Raw genomic sequence first — 18,093 nt, forward strand, 5'->3', positions numbered from 1 at the left:
TCCAAAGCAAGTGGGGAAACAAGTGGTAAGGAGGGGGCTGGGAGTGCAAATCCGTGAGCCACATGACAATGAAATAAATGGCAGGAAAAGAGATACTGTGGCTTCATCTTTGGCAGGTCATTTGCCTACTTGTTTTTCACCACCGTTGAAGAAATCTAATACCGATTCTGGATTGGGGATGGCGGAGACTGCTAAGCAGTCCCGCCCACCTCAATGAAGATCCTATCGTGGAACTGCCGTGGGCTTGGGAACCTACGAGCAGTACGGGCCCTCAAAAGGCTCATCCACTCAAAAGATCATGATGTGGTTCTAGTTATGGAGACAAGGTTGTATAGTGCTGAGGCATCGAGACATAGAGGTATTGGTGGTTTGCAGAATGTTTTCCCAGTTCAGTGTGCGGGACAAGGTAGATCAAGAGCAGGAGGTTTATGTCTATTCTGGGGTAATGAGGTTGAGGTGGAGGTAATATCAGCTTCTTTAAATCATATTTTATTTAATGTTGTTAATTCAGATGACAGGTCAGAGATGAGGTGCTTGGGAGTTTATGGCTTCCCAGATGAGAGGAAGAAAGCGACTTGGGATATGATCCGACGCTATACTCCATCGAGTTCTATTCCTTTCATGTGTTTTGGAGATTTTAATGATACTCTCTCCCCGGCAGATAAACTGGGTGGGGATCCACCGGATGTTGAGAGATTGCAGGAGGTGTCGCAGGCGTGTGTTGATTGTGCTCTACATGAGGTGGATTTTTCGGGTTACCGTTTCACATGGTCAAATAAAAGGAAGAGGCCTGGGACGATTGAGGAGAGATTGGACTATGCACTTGTTAATGAGGCGTGGAGATCTATTTGGCCAGTTACTTCTGTATACCATTTGCCTCGATATAGATCTGACCATAATCCGATTTTGATCTTTAGTGGCTCTCGGAAAATGCGGAAGGAGATGGCTAGGGCTAATTTGTTCCGTTTTGAGCAGTTGTGGCTTCAAGAGGGAGAGGAGTGTGCGGAGGTTGTGACAGAGACATGGGGGAGGCTTCAGGCGGACCTTCCATCTAAGATTTCTCAGGTGGGAGATGCCCTTCAGGGGTGGGGAAAAGAGAAGTTTGGGGACTTACCGAGGAAAATTTCCGATCAGAGAGGACTTCTTGAGAGGCTTCAGAGGAGGGATCAGATCGGAGGAGGTGGTGGAGATAACTAAGGAGGCTGAGAGAGTGTTAGACGGTTTACTTGAGCAGGAGGAGATTCTTTGGGCCCAGAGGTCGAGAGCAAATTGGCTTAAATTTGGGGACCGAAATACAGGTTTCTTTCATCAGAAAGCATCCCAGAGGAGGCGCAGGAATCTGATTGAGATGATTAAGGAGATCGAGGTAGAAAATATGAGGATGACAGAGACATATCCAGGGTAGGGTTGGCAATGGGCCCCGTGGGTGCGGGTTTGGCCATTCCCACACCCAAACCCAAACTTAACACCCAAACCCAAATCCAAACCCAAATTCAATATGGGTGCAAAAGTTAAACCCAAACCCAAATCTCTGGGTTTCGGGTTACCCGAACCCAAACCCAAAACCCAATGTGAGCATCGAACCGACAAAAAATCAAAAATATCAATCCGGAAACAACATGTACATAAGAGAACAACATGAACATAAGCTGATTAAACCTCATTATCATTCCAATACAAAGGAAAAAATATAGTTCATGAACATAAGCCTACTTAGTAACTTTAAAAAAAACTCTACTTAGTAGCTTTAATAGTATATATATAAGGGTTGGTAATTACATGCATAAGACTTCGGGTTTGGGTTTGGGTTTGGGTGCGGGTTTAATCAATCCCACACCCAAACCCAAACATGTTTTAAAATTTGGGTGAAACCCAAACCCGCGGGTTTGAGTTTTCCTGCCATCTCTAATCCAGGGTGCTCTCAGAGTACTTTGTTACTTTATTTTCTACCTCCAATCCGGTTGGGGTGGATGAGACGACTGAGCTGGTTTCTGGCAGGATATCTGCGGCCCATTTGGGGATTTTAGCTCAACCTTTCACGAAGGAGGATATTGAGGAGGCCCTTTTCCAGATGCATCCGACAAAGGCTCCGGGGATTGATGGCTTGCCGGTTTTCTTCTATCAGAGATTTTGGCATATTTTAGGAGATGATGTGACCCAATTCTGTTTAGAGATCTTGAGTGGAGCACGCTCACCAGGTACTATTAACCAGACTTTGCTTGTTTTAATCCCTAAGATTAAAAAGTCTGTGCATGCAAATCAATTTAAACCTATTAGCTTGTGTTGTGTGCTTTTTAAAATCATCACTAAAACAATTGCAAATCGTTTGAAAATGATTTTGCCTGATTTAATTTGTCACTCCCAAAGTACATTTATACCTGGGCGTTTAATTACAAATAATGCTTTGATTGCGTTCGAATGCTTCAACTATATGAAGAAGAAAATTAATGGCTGAAATGGCATGATGACTCTAAAATTAGACATGTCAAAGGCTTACGACAGAATTGAGTGGCCTTTCTTAAGGTCGGTTTTAGTGAAAATGGGCTTCCCACTCTGTTGGGTTAATTTGATTATGAGCTGTGTCTCATCAGTTAACTTTTCAATTATGTTAAATGGGAACCCCCAACCTCATTTTACACCAGAGAGGGGATTAAGACAGGGGGATCCTTTATCTCCTTATTTGTTCATCCTTTGTGGTGAGGTTTTTTCTGCTCTCATTGAGCGGCAGGTGTTTTCTTCCAGTATGCATGGTATTAAAATTGCTCGTTCTACACCTACTATTTCCCATCTTTTGTTTGCAGAAGATAGTATTGTGTTTTCCCGTGCTGATGCTCGTGAAGCAGAATGCGTGAGAACCATTCTGCGGACCTATGAACTAGCATCGGGTCAAGTGATAAATTTAGATAAATCAATGCTTTCAGTTAGCCGAAATGTGACAGATAATTGTTTTTATGAGCTTACACAGCTGTTGGGAGTAAAGGCAGTAGAAAGTTTTGATAAATATCTGGGTTTACCCACGATCATTAGGAAGTCAAAAAAACAAATTTTTAATTTTGTTAAAGAAGGAGTTTGGAAAAAATTAAAAGGTTGGAAAGAAAAAGCTCTTTCTCGTGCTGGAAGGGAAATACTTAGTAAGTCAGTGGCTCAAGCTATTCCATCTTATGTTATGTCATGTTTCATTTTGCCTGATGGTATTTGTGCAGATATTGACAGTATGATTGCTCGCTTCTTTTGAGGCGGTGATGTGTCTCGGCGGGGACTACACTAGACAAAGTGGGAGAATCTTTGTAAAAATAAGTGTGATGGAGGTCTTGGTTTTAGGGACTTCCGAGCTTTTAATGAGGCACTAGTGGCAAAAAATTGGTGGAGATTATATATGTACCCGGATTCTTTGTTGGGTAAGGTTTTTAAAGCAGTTTACTACCCAGCTGGGTCTCTAATGGAAGCAAAAAAAGGGTATCGACCGAGCTATGTGTGGTATAGTATTTTAAAGGCAGGAGCTAGAATTGAAGGAGGCTTGAGATGGCGAGTGGGAGATGGTGCCCGGATAAAATTTTTGCAAGACAGATGGCTCCCAGATGGGTCCTCACTAGTTTATAGACAGGATGCTATTGAAAGTCTAGGATTGGAAAAGGTGGCAGATTTAGTGGTTAATGGAAGCTGGAATACAGAGTTATTGGATGAGGTTTTCAGCCCTCTAACAGTCCAGAAAATTATGGCAATTCCCCTTTCAATCCAAGGTAACTTGGACGTTCTTTATTGGCATGGAACCTCTAATGGTATTTATGAATGTAAATCTGGTTACAATTATATCAGGAGCTTGGTCACTCGAGAGGAGGCTTCTAGTTCCTCACGTCCGCTGTTGTCCGCTAGTCATTGGCGTCGGTTCTGGTCGAGCACAGCTCTTCCACGGTGCAAGGATGTAGCGTGGCGAGCGGTGCAAAATTTTCTCCCGGTGAGAGGTGAGTTGGCAAGGCGCGGAATGCAGCTGGACCCTTGTTGTGCTTTCTGTGAATTAGAGATAGAAACGTGTGAACATCTGTTCTTGAAATGTCCAGCGGTTGAAAGAGTGTGGTTTGCTTCAGACATGGCAATTAGGACGGAAAATTTCAGCTCCATGCATGCGTTGATGGCTGCGGTTCTTGAAGAGGATGATGATGACTTCACAGCAGCGGTCCAGCGGCTGATTTACGTCACTTGGGAAGCCCGCAACTCCTTGGTTTTCAATGGACGACGCTTGGAGGTGGTGGACGTGCTCCGTAGAGCTGCCACGCTCATGCCATGGAATGATGGAGTTCAAGTTCCAGGTCAAGCCACGGGTTCAAGCTGTGCATCTTGGAAGAGGCCAGAGGTAGGAGTTATTAAACTTAATTTTGATGCTGCAATTAAGAATGGTTTGGGGGGCTTTGGTATGGTGGCAAGAGACTCATATGGGGAGGTTTTAGGGGCTGCTGCTTTATACCCCGTAAATGCTCCTTCTCCTTTGCTTGGTGAAGCTTCTAGTTTCCAGTGGGCGTTACAATTAGCGGTGGATTTTGGCTTCCGTTCAGTGTGCTTTGAAACGGATTGCTTACAGCTTTTTGAGTGGTGGAAGAAGGGGAGAACTAGCTTATCTTATCTGGATACTATTGTTAGGGATTGTCGTTTACTAGCTACGGTTTTTAGTTCATTTAATTTGCTTTTGTAAGACGCACTGGTAATTTAGTTGTAGATTTGCTGGCTAAGCATGCATCTGACTTCCCCAACTCTGTGTGGGTGGAGGAAGTTCCGCATGCTGTAGATCACTTGGTGCTCAATGATGTAATGACGTCTGTTTTGATTTAATTTAATTGCAGGTCAATTTCAAAAAAAATAAATAAATAGAGTAACTTGCGAGTATAATAACTTATTTGGCATTGCTGCAGCAGGAGTTTTGTTCTTTTAATTTCTTAGTTAAATTTTGTTGAGTTTTCTTTTTTCTGCCATGGTGACAATTGTGTTGCAGATTTTTAGTTGTAACGTTGGTTCTTTAGCTATTATGTTTGAGTCGGCTTGTAACTGCGGATATGTTGGCTTGGCGCCCTTGTCTTAAGAAAATATAATAGATGGATGGCTTTACTTCACGGTTAAGTTAGAGAGATAGCCTCAACTGAGCTTACCTTCATCAATCGCCATGTAAGAGTACCTAACGCTAACAGCCCTGGTATGATCACCTAAGTGTACATTGTGTAATCACAGTCTTGAAGGCTACGAAGCACATTAGACAGAATTGCAGAATAATGTGTAGATTCGATTTCATTTAATATTTCGAATTAAAAGCAAAAAATACAATTAATTTTCTTAAAGAAAATTCTTTTGGTCAAAACTCAAAAGGCCTTTATGTTTTTTTCTTGGACGGTTGGTGAAAAGATATAACGGAAAAGAATCAACAAGCTGATTTGTGCCTCCATTATACACAATTCTATATAACCTCAGTTGTCATTATAGCCACACGACAAAACATAGATGACAAAGTGAGTGTTTGGATGACCATTAGCAGAAATAATTTTGGATAGAATTGATTTTACTAAAATTGTGTATGGTAAAATAATGTGATTTATGTGTGAATAATTTTATGAAAAACATGATTTTTGTAGGGTAGTAATATGAAATTCAGTTGTAAAAGCTCATAATTTATATGTTGAAAGCAGAATGAACTATTTGTTGTGGCAAGGAGAATTGATTCTTGACATGTAATTAATTTTAATGGTACACACAAACACCAATTTACTAGTTAGAATTAATTCTGCTTTCCAAACATGAACTAAGCACGAGATAGTTGCACTCTAACAAGATTTCAATCAGGTAAACCTTTCCATGCTCCTCCTAAGTAGTGATTATTGCATGCAGTAGCTCCCATCACAATGCATGAGTATGTTTCTTACTTGATTTATCAGCCTGCATGGTAATGGGAGTACATCAGGTCAGAAACAAAAGATAGAATAATTCTGTAATAACTGAATTTTACCTAATGAAATAAATACCTTTGTGATCATATTCTCAAATGCTTCAGTTCCATTCTCTTGAATGTACTTCTCTGCTGCAGTTAGAATGTCACCTGGCTTACCTGAAGGGTCCTTTTTGCTTGGAACATACCAGATGTTAACGGTCTGAGGATTGACAATGAAAGGTCTAACATAATGGTGATAAACATAGGCAGCACCACTGAAGTAAGGAAGGACCAACCAGCCGGTTATCATCAGCTTTGCATATGGCCAGATAGGAATCCTGAAATATAGAATGAGACAATTTAGTGGTACTCTGCCCCCATCCAATTATCTCTCTAGACAGTCACCATGGTTGTTAATGGCTGACAAATAATGATGGTAGATGGCAGATTATGGTGGGATAACGGCCATGGAATAGAGCCAAAAACTAGCCATGAAATTCCGCCAGCAAGACTACCATAATTGTTTGTCCGCCAGAGCGATCAATGCCCTTATCCCTATCATGGGATTTCTCCAGAGCGATCAAGTCAACGAGAGGCTCAATATTGGTTCTAGTCTATGCCATGATACCATATTGGAATTCATGATGAAACTAATTCTACCTAGCTCAAAGATGGGGATTGTCCAACCATTTATAAGTTCTTCATTAGCCATATCTCTAGACAATGTGAGACTTAACAGTCTTGCATGAACTCAGGGGCAGGCTATCATTTATAAACTATCCTTGTATTTTTCTTACATATTGCTTATAAGTAAATTACTTTAAATGCTTCAGATTATACAATTATGACAGCAAGACTACCAAAATGGACAAATACAGCCACAGGTTTTACATGTCAAGTAAGAACACTCTAAACAAAATTAAACTTGCATTCAGAGGCTGGAATGCTACTTTTACTAAGACCACAAAACAGTGGTCAAGACTCAAGACTCAAGAGTAAAGCTATCAACAACATTAGCTAGGAAAAAACCACTTTTATCTCCAAATATGAAGTTTCAACCCTCAATGTAACAATTGTGGGTCAAAGTCTTAGGTTTTTTGCATCATATTTAGTGATTACAAAAAATTAGGTTAAGAAAACAAGAAAAATGAGGAAAATGATTCAGGTAAAGGGAAGCTTAGTTACCATTGAAGAAATTTGGCAAAAGTTAGCTCAAAGAGTGTGATCATGGAATACAGAACCCAATAAGGAAGCCATTGCTGGTCATCAACAGGAGATTTGGTCTCAATTGCCCTAACTGAGGCATATCTGTGACATTGTAAAAAAAGCCACTCAAACCATGAATAATCCATTATCAAACAATAGCTTAACCCATCCTGCAGGGGCAATAAAATAAGTGCAAGAAAAATATACATTACAAAGTAGCTAACTTCTTAACATTTTTTTGTGTTTTGAACAGAACACTTACAGAGGATATGCAAGACTAAGAACAGGCCTGCAAGAGAAACTCCAAAGTCAGGGGTCTCAGTGAAGAAAGGCATGAAGGAAAAACAAAGTGAACTCAAAAAATACAATTAATTTTGTTATTTGGGGTGCTGTCTGAAGCCCTGTAATACATAATTAAATGTTATTATATAAAAAGGAATAAAATATAGAGCACTGAGTTTAACACTAAGAAGGTGGGGCAACCCAACTGGTCTCACTGTCTTAGGTTTAAGGTTTAACTTTCACCTCTCATCATTTAAAAAAAAAAAACTTTCACCTCTCATAAGTTGAGAGTTCATAAGTTGAGAGTTCGAATTCCCTACTCAAAGTAAAATCTCACTTGGAAGATCCTAAACCATTTTTATAATATAAAAAAATGCTAAGAAGGTGGTTTCTTAGAAAAGGTGGAAAAAGTCCAACATACCCAACAATTACATCAAAATTCTTGAGAACCAACTTCAGGAAATTTCCAGCTCCAGATCCCATAATAGTATCTCTATAACAAAGGGAAGGGAGTATGTGAAACTAAAGCGGTGTTGATTTTCAGTATTTGCTGCTAGTTGTCTGTAAGAGAACAAATCAAAGTAACTTTTATATGCTTGTCTTCCAGCTTTGTTGGTTAAGGTTAGAGAAACAGCCACAAAAAAAAAGTGGATGTTGATATGTCCCACTCTATTCTATGTCGACGCATCTTTTCCTTTGTTTTTTAATAATAGGGTTAAAAGGAAAGGTTTTTCCATTACAAATAATTTTGCAACAGAACCTACGAGAACCAAGCATTCAGTGCAGGAAAAAGGATGTGTGACCATTAATAGTGTCGACATCCATATTTTGTAGACTTATGACACTCAGAGTGGAAATATGGTCCTTACTTAAAATTGTTCAATTTGTGACGAGAAAACAGCTACAAAAATACATATTAATGTGATTTGTATTAGAATTTCTTCTACCTCTTGATTTATGAAATTATGGAAGTTCAAAAAAAAAAAAAATTTCTTACTTTTTAGAGTATTATGTTTTTTTTCCCCGTAGGATAGCTCAAGTGGTAGGAGCTGGGGGACATATGAGTTAGGTAGGGGGAGGTCTAGGAATCAATTCATGGCGAATGCAATTTATCTTTCCGATGTAAAAAAAAAAGAGTATTATCTTTTATATATTCTTCCCAATCACATTAATTATCTTAGCACAAATTTCTCTCTTTTACCTCTTTACAAACAATTATATAATAAACAATTTCTCTTCACCTAAAAGTTTAAAGGGAAAAGAGTACCACTACCGACATGATCAGTTCACCAATATTGTCTTCAATTTTACGCAACGCCACCGATCCGTGCAATTATTCAAAGAATTGTACAACAAGCAAGCCTACAGTGTTCAAGAGATGTTAATTAAATTATATTGTCAACTCCTTTTACTCAATAGATTCACTCAATAGATTCATGGGCAATTCTTTTAAGTTGATTTTCTTTTAATGGTTACTTTATCATGTTATTGTTTCTTTTTATAAAGTTGTATTCACACTTTTTTTTTTCACCCAAAGTTCGAGTGTTATAAGAAGAGAAGCGATAGAAATAAAAGATACGATAGAAAAATTAAAATAGATAATAAAAGAAAGTGTTGGGAATTGGAATTGAAGAAAAAATTTAGTGTGAATGAATTAAAACCGTTTTTAAAGACTATTATTTTACTGTTGAATCATAAGGTTTTTGGAAAATTCTTAAAGAGCAATGCTATATAGTACGAGAGTGCACGTACGAAGAATGCACGAGAGTAATTTTGTGGCGGTTTTAAACGGCCACAAAATTACAACTGCCAAAAAAAAAGCAAACCTACTATTTCTGGCGGTTCAAAACCGCCACAAAATTACAACTGTCAAAATAAAAAGAAAAGCTACGGTTTCTGGCGGTTTCTAACCGCCAGAAAATGCTTCGTGCGTGGTGCACGAGCCCCAAGGTCGTGCCCCACAGCATTTTCCATTCTTAAATTCAATTATGACAGGTAAAACAACTTCTACAATTTTTTTAAGAAAGCAATGCCTATAAATAAAACTTATTCATTTGGTTAGTCCAAAATGCTATTAGGCCCCAATATATTGTTTAAGTGAGAGACATTGGTCAGTGTCAAGACAACCAGAAGTGAGTTCTTATCATCCATAAACCAAACAGATTTATGTCAACACACTTATAACATCATTATAAGGTTGCCTATGAGCAGTCATACATAAGACTTCACTAAAACTTAATGCCTCTTGTAGGTCTCGATCTCACCATGTGTATAAATATATTCTTGAGCTAAGCTTTAAATTCCATTCTCATTTATTGAGTTGAGAAACCAGAGTTTGTTAGATTTGAAGTTATTTCTTGTAAAATATCTTATTATTTTTAACCTAAAGATGCCTTAGAAGAATACTTTTGTAAAGTCTAGAGGCATGAGCAGAATTATTGGTTGTAAGTTCAAAGAGTCACTGACGAATACTTATATCTTTAAGAAGATAGTGAAAATCTCAAATATTTTTTGGGGATTGAAGGTCTATGGCTGAATAAACCGGGATAAATATCTTCGCATGATCGTTTATCTATTTATCTCTCACATTTTCATTTCCTCTAGCCCTCATAAAAACAAAAATAATTCTGAATCCGTTACTAGGCGACCCCAAGTTGAATGGAGACTTCCATAAAGGAGTAATGAGCAAACTCTCAAGGGTTACACAATTTATGAGTATAACTCTGATTTACGATATTTAAGTGTTTCCATGATTAGGGCTCCTCCCTCAGGAGATTTTAGCACAAGTTAAAGGATTGTTCTCTTTAACTTCTTCAGTATGTATAGGGTGTTGGATGGGATTAGGAAAATCATGAAACTTATACTGCCTTGTACAACACAAGTCCCTTGCATCGTTATTAGTTCAAACTTGTGGGACATGACATTTAACAGCAGACATAACCGCAAAACTTTGGGAAAATGCAGTACATTAACCATTTAAAAGATTAGTGATGCTAAATGCACAATCAATGTTACATTAGTACCAGCTACGATATCTAATACATATTTGTATGAGTAAATTACACTCCACTACCTTAAGGTTTTCTTAAACTCCAAACATACTCAAATATTACACTTCACCCCATTTTTCTCATGTAGGTAACAAATTCTTTAACAATATTTCCTAACAAAAAAGGGGTGATGCATCCGGTAAATCTAACATGCTTGTCTAAACTTCAATCTCTTGAGCACCCAAGTTTGAATTTGCGAACGTTCATTCTTCCATTTAGTGCAAGGGCAAGCACATCATATTCCTCCACGTACCAGAGTTCGGACACCACTGCCTGGATGTTTGGAGGGACGTCAAAGAATGTAAAATAAAGGTTAGGGATCCATGTAACTATAGGCAAAACAGTTTCAACACCAACTGCTAAAAAACCATTTTAGATTTCAACTTTTTAACTGTTATTCCTATTGTTCCTTACTAGAGAATTTCGACTAGGTCACTTCAATATTGTACTTGTAGATATCCCATGATGGGCATAATGACATTGACTTAACCTCCTTGTAGATATCTCATGATGGGAATATGGACATTTCGATCAATTTGAAATTGGTCATATCCACACTCCACACGTCATGTCCTGGGTGTGAGGGGGGTTTGACTAGAGATAAGACTAATGATATACTTATAAATGGGAGGACAATTGTAACCCTGAGCTAGTTTTTGAGGTAGAGTTAGGCTCAACCCAAATTCTAATATGGTATCAGAGTCTATCCTAGATCCATTTTTCTGTCATTTGTTAACTGATCGTTATGGAGATATCCCATGATGGGGATAACAACATTGACCTGATCAGCCAAGTAGATATCTCACAATTGAGATATGGGCATTCTAATGATGTCCTCCGCAATCAGATAACCAGTCCTGGGCATAGGGAGAGTCTTAAGTCGAACATTGTCTAGAGATATGACTAATGAAGTACTTACAATTGAGGTTGGGTCAAACTATGACCCCAAAACTAGCTTAGAGATGAGGATTACTTTGCTATGTATAAGTACTTCACTAACCATATATCTAGACAATGTGAGACTTAACACGCCCCTCACACATGAGATTGGTTATCTAGAGAGTCGACGTCATCATCAGAATGCCCATATGGCCATATCCCCATCATAGGATATCTACCGGAACAATGGGTCTAGACAATGTGAGACTAAACACCCCCTCATGCAGAGACTAGACGTCTGGAGCGCAGACGTCATCATCAAAATGCCCATATCCCCACCATAGGATATCTATCGGGCGGGTCAAGTCAATTTTTTTATTTCGAATTTCAATGGGTGGCTCAACAATGGGTCTAGGATAGAAACAACGCATCTAGTCATATTAGAATTGAGCCCGCCAAACTCTACCCCAAAAACTAGCTCAAAGGTGAGAATTGACCGGCCATTTATAAGATACTTCATTAGCTATATCTCAAGACTATATGAGACTTAACATTCCTACCCTATAAAATAACAAAGAAGAGGGCTAGCAACTCACTCTTTTGAACATATTCTCTCAAACACTTCATGCGATTGGTCTATTTGAGAAAAAATATTCAACACATTTGTCTCATTTTTCAAAAAATATTGACTTTTTAAAAATAAACCAATCACATGGTGTGTGCAGAAGAATGTGTTGAAAAGAGTGGATTGGTAGCATTTCTTAATAGAATATAATCACAAACCTTGAATCCATGTATCTGATTATTAAGTCGATTAACAAGTTCATGGAAAAATTGAACATCATCTGATGTTTCAAGTCGTTCCTGTATATCACAAGAACTAAAAGTAAATAATGACGTGATTAATATGATACAGATATCCATCTACCAAGAAATAAGAGATATTCCTTGGTATAGCATCTTGTGCAACCAATTTAAATTTGTAATGTAATTCCTTGGTATACTTTATTTCATATTCATTTCATCAAACTTGGATGTCAATAAGAAATTTGCATATCATATAATCATTCAAAGCGTAAAAATATCACATTATTGGTCTATTTATATAAAGCCAATCAACCATGTAACTAAATACCAAATAACAATAAAAAAATACAAACTTAAAAACCCTAATTATGAAATTTAAACCCCAAATAAGATAATAAAATTAGATGACAGAATTTACATTGCTACAGGTAAAGGACAATTGTGCTAATGTCCAAGTCAGGACCAAATGAAATTCTAAATGAGCAATGATGTCCCTCAACAGTTAACTCTAATAAATTTGAAGAACTAGAGTATATGTGCACCTTAGTCGACGACGGACCCAAAAGCCTTGCAAATGTAGTGTGAAGAATAGAAGCATCATACTGTAGATAAAAACAAAGTCAGATCATCAAGTCCCGCAAAGCAATGCAATTTTCGTGGCGGCATATAAGATTTCGAGCCACCAATTAACTTAAGAAAAAACATAGGATTAGATTTCATAGAGGAATCTAGTAATCATAAAAAGAACTCTAAAGAGGATATCTAAAATTAACGCAACACTAAGGACATGAGATTTCTGATTCATGGAAAGCCAGGACCCCTGATTTTATTCCCAAAGCTTCCAAGTTTGCATATGGATAACATAATGTTCTAATTACATCTTGAAATTCACAAGGTAAAGCCATAGCAATTCACTAGATACAAGACATATCTTTGTTGCACTGACATAGCTAAACTGTGTCGTTCAATGAAGCTTACAAGTTGCTTCTCTGGTGCACGAGGAAGCACATTCTTCAACTTAGCACGAATGGTTATGGGATCTGTCCCTGAGATTACCTGTGAAACAAATATAAAATCGATAATCTAGGCTTGCTACACAAGTCCAACTGTTATACGTGAAAATGAACCTTTTTTTATATAATGAGTGATGCACAGGTTGAAAGTTCTGTTACTGCCAACGAACCAAGCAAACATGAAACTTAATAATCAGAAATAGGTTTTACTCAAAGGCATTAATAACAGGCAAAGCTTTTCCAAGAATCAGCAAATCAGAAAATACTGAATGAATCATACAAATCAAACTGAAATAGAAGTATACAACTCCTGTTGTAAAAAAGAAAACTTAGAAAACTGAACCACTTAAGGCTAAAAGCTAATAATCTTTATGCTGATCAAGCTTCCCCATTATAAATTTTCACTTGACAGGACTCAGTATATCACACTGCTTTGATTTGTATGAGAAAGAAGAGAGTAGACAGAGGGGAAGAAAGGCAGTGCCTAGGACGTATGCAACTCAATACATGAGTGAAGGATAAGGAGACAAGTTGTTAAGATTATGAAAAACAACCTGCCAGCAACCCAGGAGCACTCCAGTTGAAGTCAAAACCACCCTGTCTAAAACGATTTTCAAAGGGCAAAGCATTGCAGCAACAGCTTTCACAGAAGATGCTTCAACTTCTATCTGAAACAAAAATGGTTCTCATGAGTTAGGTCAGCAAACTGCTAAGATGAAACAAAGACATCGATACATAATTGAAGTATACCTCTTCTTTGCTGGCAGGTACAGGTACAATATGGTGAGAGGCGTGGAACATGCTAAAATGGTACATAGTAGAGTTCTGAAACCAGATTGCTAATTGAAACACATGTAAGAATGCCAATAAAATAAAAAGCAATATAAAGAGAAGGTTGAAGAAACACAAAAAGGTTGCAACATACAGACCAGTGAATAAATAAGAACTCTACTATCATTTTCAAGGTATAAATTGATCCAACTACAGCTTACCTTTCTCAAAGTGAGGACTAAAAATACTTTTGACAGCCTCCCTGCATCATGCAAACCAAGCACACGTTATATGCACGCAAATGAAGTAATGAAAAATCAGACTAGAGAAGATAAACACAAGAAAGAGTGACATGTTAAGGTGACGATATAATGATCATCATCATTGACAGAAGTACTATAATATTCCCTATTTATCAAGAAAGCAAAAGAAAAATTTAATACTTTTTACACAACAAGTTTCAAAATGACGCACTACATTCCTCGAATCTTCAAAAATACAGCAAGTGATCTTTATTTTCTTTTCCTTGTGTCTACTATAAACAGAACAATATTCATCATGATTGATTGAGAAATGTCTTTTATGCATAATATTATAAGAAAACATTTGTTCAGTGGTAAATTTGAAGAAAAAAGAGAATTTGAGGACTGAATCTCCCAGTCCCAAAATAGTAGAAAAGAGAAAAAGTTAGGAAAGGCATTATCCTCTGTTGATGAATTTTTGGCAAAGAAAATGATTGTTGGTGTGGCAGACAGCCTCTCATTTCAGTATTGACTAAATTATTCAGAGTTTTAGATTCTGAAATCTGAAACTTCAAGGATGTTCAAAGAAGGAAACGGATATATTTCTGAAACATGAAGTGGGTATTTTTAAACTTGGTGTACTGAAATTAATTGAAAATAGCCATTCTCTTTTCTTCCCAGATCTTGTCTTATATTTTTCTGTTTGAGGGTCTGGTGAGAGTTATAATTTTCTCTTATATTTTACTTAGCCGTTAGTCTCAGATATGACCTTGTTTTGCTTTTTGTTGGGTCTGATGATTAAAGGATCCACAAATCCTGTACTGTTCGAGCAGCACCCTTTGCAACACATGGCCTCCGTAATTCCCATGATCCATCTATCAGTCCCGGTGCCATGTCAATTCAATATACTGATTTTTTGAGGTGGTTTACAGAGTGCCAACTCTCGAGCCCTCTTAAATCACTTGATGCCTATACTGATTTCTTAAAGTGCTTGGAGCGTCATTAGATCATCAGTTATGGCCTCTATTGGGCATACAGGCAATGGACTCTGTGCTACTGATTACATTTTTAGTAATAAATCTTTATTTTCTCACCTATCAACCTCTGGCTAGTTACCTTCGGTTACCTAGGCAAATGGTTCCCAAACACAATCTGAGATGGGCACTATCCATCCTCTAACCTCCCTATCCGTTGACTCAGTTTGTATGTTCCAGGTTTCCCCTTTAATTTGTTTTCCATTGGCTGTTTGGATTACACTCCTGATTCGTTATTTATTGTACTAAAGATTCTGTTTTTCTACCAGACCAGAGTTCAGGGTGGATGATGGCGTTGGATGAGTTCAACAGTATAATCCAACAGTCTCTACCAACTCTCTAGGAAACCTTGTATTTGCACTGGTTCGTCTCTCCAATTACATGCTCAATCCGGTCATCATGGCCTTGCCAATTTACAAAAATTGGTACCAAGTTTGTGTGAGTTATCCACCTTGTCTTGTGAGTCTTGTCAACTAGGGGCACATAGTCTCAAAATAGAATCTATAGCTGAGCCAAATCTCCATTTGCTTTGGTCTATTCTGATGTTTAGGGTCCTAGTCGTCTAGGTTTTAGATACTTTGTCATCTTCTTTGAGTCTACTTGTTTTATCCAAAATCTCAGTTCTGGTCTCAATAAACTTTCTGCTCAGTCTCACACACGTGTCTCCCTGAGTTATAGTTGATCTCATAAAGGATATCAATGTTACTCCCCAACTCTTCGCTCTTACTTGATTTCGGTTGATGTTACCTTTTTTGAGTCTGTTCCATTCTTTGCGTCCACCTCTGAATTTGAGTCTGTCTCCACCACCTTACCCCTTCCTCCTCTTGTCTCTACCACCCATTAGAAATGTCTAATTTTCCAAATAATCCAGCACTACTATCGCCTCCTCTGCGGGTGTATGACCATTGGCAACTTCACCCCTCTCTACCACAACCAACTATTGACGGACTCACTGACTCACATCCGGAGCCAACACTTCCAGTCCCGCCACCAGAGCCCTATCTCCCTATTGCACTTTGAAAAGGTGTACACTCAACTCGAAATCCTTCTCCTCACAATGTTACCTTGAGCTACTATCACTGTTTGTCTTCTTTGTATTATACTTATCTCTCTTCCTTGTGTCCGTGTTTATTCCTATATAGGCTTATGAAAAAGCCTCGACGTTGTTTATTTATTAATTTGGCCTGGTCTCTCTTGGGTCTAACCTATTTCCATACCTACTCTTCCATAACCTGATAAGAACTGGAAGAATTGGAAGATGAAAGAGAATTATTATAAAGATAATAGAGAATAATTCTCTTGATAATTACAACTAAGGTTTTCGAGAGCCTGTCTCTCGACAACTACCATTCCCTCACAATTTCTCAATCCCTCCATAATCAGATTTTCCCCCTATTTATAATAATTGAATATACCCATTCCTAACACTCATAATTGTCCAGTCATAACTACTCCTAACAGTCATAACTGCTCCTAATAGACATACTAGTTCAGTCATATTTGTTCAGAACTGATGTACTTGTTCCTTCCTTGTTCCGGGTTTGTTCGGCCGCACTCCCCTGTATCAGCCATGGTGGGTCACACCCCCTATCATTACCCCATTTTAATGTAAGGATGGAAAGAGAGACATACGAGCTCAAGAAGATAGTCTACTAAGAAACAACATAGTTTTCAAATTCCCCCATAATATTAAATCTTGTTCTCATCATGAGCAATAGCGCTATAGCCTATAGTATGAATCCTCTCAAAGGCTATCTTATAATGCAAGTTTTCAACATGTCAAGCTAAAAGAATATAAGAGGCAATTTGATGATGGCATAAAGGAAAAAACAATTTTTAAATGAGTAGCAAAGTTTGATCTTCCTATTTAAAACCATGGCCAAATTCAGAAATATCATATCTTCATGGAAGCATAGTTGCATGGAATGATCATTAATAACAATCCAGGAGCCAAATTATTAATGCTTACGCTATGGGGACAGAGAACTCAGTGCTCAAATACAATATATTAGCTCGAACTGGAGGATTTGCGGCCTGCATATGAAAAATTATCATCAGTTGCTGCCCAAGTAACCCCATGAAACTCTGCTTCAATTGTTACATGTTACCTTTAGTACAGGTGTCACATATCCATCTTTCACTGTGAAGATATCTGAAATAGTCAAGGACTGAGAGGTTTCACCATGTTTCATGAAAGCAGCTCCATGCTCATCGAGATCTCTCGCCATCTTGTCATATAACTTGGATCTTTGCTCAGTGTTTAAATTTGGAGAATCTAAGACAGACCCATTATATGTTAGTACCAAGCTCACATATATCTCCACCCAAAATCAAATTTTGACAAATAATCCGCAATTTGACAAATTTTAGTGACCCAAATTGAAGAAACTCTCATCTGCTATTACAAAAGGGAAAGAACTCATACATAAAGAACAAAACAAAACCTAACTGAACCAGGTGTAGGCAAAAACATTAAAGCAAAGATTGAAAATTGATTGGCGAAATGGAGAGAATAACAAGCAATTACCAGATGAATTTGATGAAAGGGTTTCTGATGAGTTGCGGAGGGCCATTTGGAACAAGGTGTAGAAGAAGAAGGCAGAGATGAGCCAGATCAAAGCCACCGTTTTAGAATGACTCCACCATGTCAAGTTTACAGTCCTTCCTGTCATAACGTCGAACCGCATATAGTGACTGGGTGAGTAGAGTCACAACCATGCTTGAGTCATCAATACATCATCATCAATCAATACATATATTAAAACAGGGTGACCTCTTGAGTATTGTCTTATTTAAGACAGTTTTAAAACAGTCTCAAATGCAACCAATAAATGCATAACACGTGTTAATTTTTTTTAATTTTTAATAGTAATTAGATATTCAATCTTTTAACACCATCAT

At 37.9% G+C, this 18,093-nt stretch overlaps 3 protein-coding genes across 8 annotated transcripts; 1 reads left to right on the forward strand and 2 right to left on the reverse strand.

Moving 5' to 3' along the window:
• The first annotated feature begins 213 nt into the window (after positions 1-213).
• Positions 214-1,197, forward strand: LOC130737357 (uncharacterized). The gene has a single exon (XM_057589105.1). The coding sequence runs from the start codon at positions 214-216 to the stop codon at positions 1,195-1,197; it is 984 nt and encodes a 327-aa protein (XP_057445088.1).
• A 4,448-nt stretch (positions 1,198-5,645) lies between these two features.
• On the reverse strand, positions 5,646-7,988 carry LOC130731880 (HVA22-like protein a). The gene is made up of 5 exons (XM_057584062.1): positions 7,818-7,988; positions 7,377-7,403; positions 7,094-7,216; positions 6,003-6,246; positions 5,646-5,916 (listed from the first exon to the last, which is right to left on the reverse strand). The coding sequence occupies exons 1-5, from the start codon at positions 7,877-7,879 to the stop codon at positions 5,878-5,880; spliced, it is 495 nt and encodes a 164-aa protein (XP_057440045.1). The 5' UTR covers positions 7,880-7,988; the 3' UTR covers positions 5,646-5,877.
• Positions 7,989-10,345: 2,357 nt separating this feature from the next.
• LOC130740330 (uncharacterized) lies at positions 10,346-17,926 on the reverse strand. 6 transcript variants are annotated; one of them, XM_057593006.1, is made up of 10 exons: positions 17,720-17,924; positions 17,301-17,467; positions 17,162-17,226; positions 14,138-14,178; positions 13,896-13,984; positions 13,700-13,813; positions 13,079-13,188; positions 12,675-12,734; positions 12,109-12,189; positions 10,346-10,719 (listed from the first exon to the last, which is right to left on the reverse strand). In XM_057593006.1, the coding sequence occupies exons 1-10, from the start codon at positions 17,877-17,879 to the stop codon at positions 10,662-10,664; spliced, it is 945 nt and encodes a 314-aa protein (XP_057448989.1). In that variant the 5' UTR covers positions 17,880-17,924; the 3' UTR covers positions 10,346-10,661. The 6 variants fall into 6 exon arrangements, with proteins under 6 accessions (XP_057448989.1, XP_057448915.1, XP_057449197.1 ...); XM_057592932.1 differs by having other exon boundaries at positions 13,111-13,188; positions 17,720-17,921; XM_057593214.1 differs by lacking the exon at positions 12,109-12,189 and having other exon boundaries at positions 17,720-17,926.
• Between the last annotated feature and the right edge of the window lie 167 nt (positions 17,927-18,093).

Source organism: Lotus japonicus, chromosome 1, assembly GCF_012489685.1.
Source record: "Lotus japonicus ecotype B-129 chromosome 1, LjGifu_v1.2".
Lineage (NCBI taxonomy): Eukaryota > Viridiplantae > Streptophyta > Magnoliopsida > Fabales > Fabaceae > Lotus > Lotus japonicus.